The sequence below is a fragment of the Agelaius phoeniceus genome, chromosome 1, assembly GCF_051311805.1.
Source record: "Agelaius phoeniceus isolate bAgePho1 chromosome 1, bAgePho1.hap1, whole genome shotgun sequence".
Lineage (NCBI taxonomy): Eukaryota > Metazoa > Chordata > Aves > Passeriformes > Icteridae > Agelaius > Agelaius phoeniceus.
The window spans coordinates 41,980,764-41,986,763 of record NC_135265.1 but is presented as its reverse complement, the minus strand read 5'-3'; the positions used below and the strand labels follow the sequence as shown (position 1 = coordinate 41,986,763).

The 6,000-nt window shown below is 43.4% G+C and overlaps 1 protein-coding gene across 3 annotated transcripts in view; it reads right to left on the bottom strand.

The window, feature by feature from the left end:
• Positions 1-1,919: 1,919 nt before the first annotated feature.
• Positions 1,920-6,000, bottom strand: part of TGFBR2 (transforming growth factor beta receptor 2) — a 61,051-nt gene continuing 56,970 nt past the window's right edge. For all 3 annotated transcript variants that reach the window (XM_077177105.1, XM_054632223.2, XM_077177110.1), the window contains one exon: positions 1,920-4,337. In XM_077177105.1, the coding sequence (XP_077033220.1) occupies positions 4,158-4,337 (180 nt within the window). In that variant the 3' untranslated portion in view covers positions 1,920-4,157. The remainder of the gene's footprint in view (positions 4,338-6,000) is intronic.

Sequence of the window (6,000 nt, the reverse complement as noted above, 5' to 3'; positions counted from 1 at the left end):
AGCTGGGTCATTATTTTTTCCTTCTTTTATCATTCGTGTCTATTCCAGTAGCAATTTGGAATATCCTAGAAGGGGGTGAAATCCCCACTGTGCTGGAAATTATGTGAACTGGTGACACAGGCAGGCTGCACTGGGAAACTTCCTTATCCAGTAGAGACCATTGCAAAGTTCAGCAGTAAAGCCAAGGACTGCTTTCTGCACTGCACAGCTGGAGCCTCCTTGCTGTGCACCCTGGTGATAAAATGCTGACCAACATGCTAATTAAGAGCTGCTCACAGTAGGATGTACAATGCAATATTTAGGATAAGAAAGGTGGGCAAAACCTTAACTTTAAAAAAAAATAATTAGAAGTATATAGAGTACTTAATTTCAAGGATATCTTGTACTTCAAGACTAAAAGATCTGTGGAATTTGCCTGCTACATTTTTAAAAGGCACTTGCAGCACTTGCTTGCTGTGTTATGCCAAAAGGACTCAGACTTTGAGCCAGCATAAACAGGATGTCAGGGCCTGAAGGTCTTTGCCAATATGTGGCCAGTGGTGGGGACTGCTGAGGGGTGGCCACTGCCACCAGTGCACTGGCACACGCTAGGGCCAGCCACAAGGATGCTTGGCTTGCCAAGGCTCAGCAGGGCACTGCTGGAAACCACAGAGGTGTGGGCAGGGAGCCTTTGCATCCTGTCAGGAAGCTGAGAGCTGCTCCTGTACTTGGCAGAGGGCAGCTGGCTTGAAGGAAGAGATGCTCACCTGTGGCTGCCTGCTTGGGGGGCACCTAGGCAAGGCCTCCTTCACAAAACCCTCATTCTGCCAATTTTAGACTGGATATGGCCATGGTCCTTTGTGCACCTGACACTGCCTGTGTGTGTTGCTCTGTTCAGAGCATGGGGTGTCCAGAGAGACTGTGAAATCACTGACATGCTCAAAATTCAACAAGCAACCTGATTTAAGGTGCCTGTTTTGAACATGATCCTGGACCAGATGACAAACAAGCACAGAGCAGACTCGGATGCCCTGTCAGCCTCAGTTATTCTGTGATTTTGCTTGACTCATGAACAAAGATCTATGGGCTCCTCTGTGAGGTATCCACACTTGAAGGTTCAAAAGGAGATATTCAGCGCAGCCAAGTATGAGGGCCAGTGGAGGTTTTGGCATGAAAATACAATCTATGAAAAAAATGGTGATGTCTGGAGCATCTCAGATGCCCAAATCAGGCACTGGTGGATGGCACCCTGTGAAAAGGCTTAGATTCAACCCAAGTAACATTCAAGGCAATTTGAAGAGGGCAGAGGGAGGTATCTTGCTCTTTTTTTTTTTTCAGTCTGTGTTCTGCATGCCTTCCAAGGGAGGGGTATCACCTTAAAAAGGTGAAAGCTCTTTGCGGAGAGCAGTAGCTGTAAGGCACAAGCACATTAATCATGCACTTCTCAGTGACACAGATTTAGTGGGCTGTCTTCTGGCTCACCTGAATATCAGCACCAAAATGACTGAGGTCTAACTATGGTTCTAAATATAGAACCATAGAATACATTAGGCTGGAAAGACCTTTAAGATCACAGAGTCCAACTGCTAACCCAAAACTGCCCAGTCTATGACTAAACCATGTCTGAGACCTGAGCAATGCTGAAGTAGGAAATCACCAGCTGTAAGGCCTTTCTCCCTCCTTTCCTTTGAGACTAGTGAAAGTATAACAGGGCAGAGGCTAAGGGGCCAGCAAGTTTGGCCATCTGCTGGTGCTGCTCTGCTGAAGGGCAGGGTGGAGACGAGGGGAAGGAGTCTTTAGCAAAGCACATCACATGCACACTGCACAGACTGAGAGTGACATTCAGGCCCATGGTGGGAAGAAATGGACTTGAATCATTTTAGGATAGGGTTCATTTTAGGAAGAACCCTCTCCCTATCCTGGATGCTCCAGAGACGAACTTGAGTTGGTGTTATTTTATTTACTCCAATAAACATTTGATTTATACAAAACAAAACAAGACAAAACCCCCCTCAAAACAGTTTACAAAGCAAGTTAAGTGTTTGAAACCTTTGATATACAAGAGTATATATTCCTCACATTCCTATTTCATACATGATGTACAGGTGAAGTATTCCTTAAAAGAATAAAAATTTTCCTTTACATGTAGTGTTAAAAAACCCCATAAAAATGTCAGTACTGTCAGGAACTATGGGTTGCCATTCCTTGACCTTCTGGGTGGATGGAGGAAGAGAAATGGGCTGAGACTGAGTCATTACCACTGTAATGACTTTCTACCTCCCTGGATGCACTCCCCACCCACATCTCCTACCTCTGCCTATGGCCCTGTGAATTTACAACATTCCATCCCTAAAAAAATGCCATAGTATCCTCTAAATTCCACTGTAGGTGTGGAGGTTTTGCCCCACTCTGTTTTAACATCTCTGAGCAGTTTGGTTAAAATGCAAAAAAAAAAAAAAAAAAAAAAAAAAAAAAAGAAAGCAGTTACAAAACCATTTCAAATAAAGTATTTGCCATCATAAATCTTAACTCCTATTTGAATAAGCATGATTCCTATTGACTTGCATGGCAAAATTTTTGAGAGGAATATTGATGTTTATCTGTCAAAGGTGTTTAATAAACCACACCAGATACATGTGTCCAGGATTGGTTTGTGCTGGTTAAATTTCTAAATTGCAAGGCCTGCTGACATGCCATGAGGAAGAGAAAAGTGGATAAATTACTGTAAAACACCTAGAGACAAAATTTTTAACACTTCTTAAACACATTGCTATCATGTATATAGGCCCAATGTGATGTCAACTGTCTCAAGCATTTTGGGGAACTGAAAGAATGCCAGCGAAGTCTGAAAGATCCTGTTGAAAAAGTCTTTCTTTGTTTTTGGTTTGTTTTTGTTTTTTTTTTTTTAATTCTTTGAATTGCTGACTTGCTGAGGCAGCCCTAAATGCAAGCAATGCTGAGGGCAGGATATGCCATTAACCTATTGCTATGGAGCTTTCCCTCATCTCCAAGGTCTTTTTGCAAAAATAAAGGCAACAGCTGCTGCCTCTTACTTTGGAAAGTGTGGAACAGTCACACTGTGGTTTGCCTAGCAATTAGACACATTGTACAGGGAAAAGGAAAAAAAAGTTTGTTCTTATAGCAACACAATCAAGGTAAAAGACAGGGGAAAAATAATAGGACTGCCCACATTCAGAATGCACAGCAAATATAAAACATCTGCTTGGATTGTTCCTGGCCCTGTCCTGTTCTCTATGGTTTGGGGGTGGGGATGGGAGGAGGGGAAAACTGATCCTGCTGATGCTTTGCAACCTGTTTGCAAGCAGCACGAATTCAATGCAATAAACATACAACATTAATGAACTCACAAAACACATGTGGGATGGACCAAACCTCCTCACATGCCTGTTCTGGAACACTTTGAACACTTTGGGGTTAAGATGAGAGGGAAAAGGCAATCCTGAATTTTCCACAATGTGCTGCAGGACCATGCAAGTACAACTGCAAAGTCAACTTGGCCTGTCTGCTGTGAGACTGCTCCTGCTCCTGTGAACAGCAGGATGACAGCCAGGTGGTCACAGCACATGCTTTGAAAGTCATCTTCTTATTGCATCTCATTCCTATTTTTTGGCAGAACGCTTAGTGCACAATTGCTGGTGTGGTGCTATACCAGTCCCCCCAGGCTCCTTCCCTAAGGGATGGGATTTCTAATGTACTGGTAATTTCCTGGAAGCACTTTCTTTTAATAACTTTTCTTTTCCCAGGACATGACTGTTTATAGATATATAGATACATATATATATACACATACACACACATTTTTTATATATATATATGTATATATATATATAAAAATAGCAATTTCATAGTTATATACAGGCATTAATAAAGTGCATAATGTTATTGGCTATTTTCAAATCCTTTTCCTGAGGAAGTGCTACCATGTATAGCTCCTCCTATGACATGATGCTGGCCGCCAGTGCTAGGGTATGACTGCTACTCCCCCAGCTTGTAATTCCCAGAATACATCTCCCTGTCCAGAGCTGGAGCTTAAAGGGAGTAGTGACAGCCTCAGTCCTCCAGGAAGCAAGTCAAGGCACTGATTAAGACCTCTTCCTTTGCCAAGGTGAACACGTCTAGGAGCGACTTCCCTCCGTCCCGGAGCTCTCGGGCAGGCGCTACTTGGCGGTGGTCACGGAGCCGTCCTCGGGAATCTTCTCCTCGGAGCAGCTCCTCCCCGAGAGCCTGTCGTGGTGCCGGAGCTCGCTGAAGCGCTCGGCCACGCACTGCGCCGTCAGCCGCGCCTCGGGGTCGTGGTCCCAGCACTCGATGAGCGTCTCACACACCATCTGGATGCCCTGCAGGGAGCACAGAGACAGCGCCCGTGACGGGGGCAGCCACCAGCAACGCCTCTCTCACAGAGCTGCTTCAGTGCCCTCAGAATTTTGGGGGTTATTTCACGTGTGTCCTGGGGGTTCTTTATCAGATCTGCTGCTTCTGTCATGGGGGCATTTTTTTCTTTTTGGTTTTTTTTTAAGAAACCCTACTACAATATTTTCAGCCCTTTAGTTGGAACTGTCATTTCTGGGCACGTGGTCTGATATAACAAGAACAACGATGCTTCGGACTAGTGATATAGAATCAAGCAGGGTTTTTTGTTTAATAAATATGATCAGAATCCTTGGATAACATGACCTCCTGCTCAACCCATGCCTCTGCATGCCTGAATTCTGCTTGGGTTTTTCAAACAGAATTCTGACTGCCAGCAATATTGGGCTGTATATCAGCTCTTTATGAATTCCTTGTAGACTGCCTAAATCTATGTGCAAATATGGGCCACAGTCCCACAAACACTTAAGCACATCACTCACAGTTGTAACTGTTTAACCTTCATTTCAATTCCAATGCAAATGTTTTCAGGAGCAAAAACCCAGTTGCATCTCTGTAATGAATTTTATAAACATGAAGTATTTGCCACAGGAAACTGAGTTTTGTTTTATGATACTAAAAGCCCATTAAGTAGGATTTATCTTAAACTTATTTAAAAAGATAACATTTCACAACACTGCATTAATTGTATAATTTACCTAATTGGTGATGTTGACTGATGTCAATGCTAATAGCAGAATGTTACTGTCTGTATACAAATAACATTAGTTTTCTGCTGGCATTGAAATTACAAGCAGTAAATTAAATTAAATATTAAACATTAACTTGAAATCAATAGTGCAACAAATCTCATTAAGGGGGGTGTGGGGGTAATTGTAATATGTAAATCCATTCCAGAATTTTATCATGATGAATAATGAGTTCATTACAAAAACACAACTGCAGAGGAAGGAAATGAATATGGAAGAACCATTACAGTAAGAACAACTTCTATGGAATTCAAAGCAGATCCTCAGCTGCTGCAAACCATCACAGCACTGTAGAAACTGATGCATCACTGCATCTTAGCACAATGTGAAACACTGAAGGGATTCAGGCAAAGGGAATCAAATCCACCTTCATTAAATGTCCTCTAAGCATGTTATCAGACATCTCCTTCCTTAGACTCTTAGCTGAACCCTGTTGGGGCCAGCTGTGCCCATTCTGGTGACATAAGCACAATGCATGGCCCTCCCAGTTGGTGGGGTGCTCTGTGCTGGGGGCAGTTTGAGGTGTGGGTTTTATATAGGGAAGAAACCTCTGAAGTCAAATGCAGGACACCTAGGTCCAAATCATGATCATTCTACTTGCTTTATAAACCCAGAGGTGATTAAAACCACAGTGTATCCTACAGCTCTACCCCAGTACCTCAACCTGCAACTCTCTGCACACTCAGCCTTGCTGTCAAGGGCTTTTAGTGCTGGTAGTATCAGATATCCAGGTTTCCCTCAAAATTCAACTTTCTTCCCTTGTTAAAAGCCCCTCCTCAACAGCCCTACACCTCACAGCTGAGTACATAAGGAGCAAGTTCCTGCAGTCCAGGAAGGGGCTGCATTCTGCCATAGTCATCAGGTGGCAGGTGTTCCTGGTTGG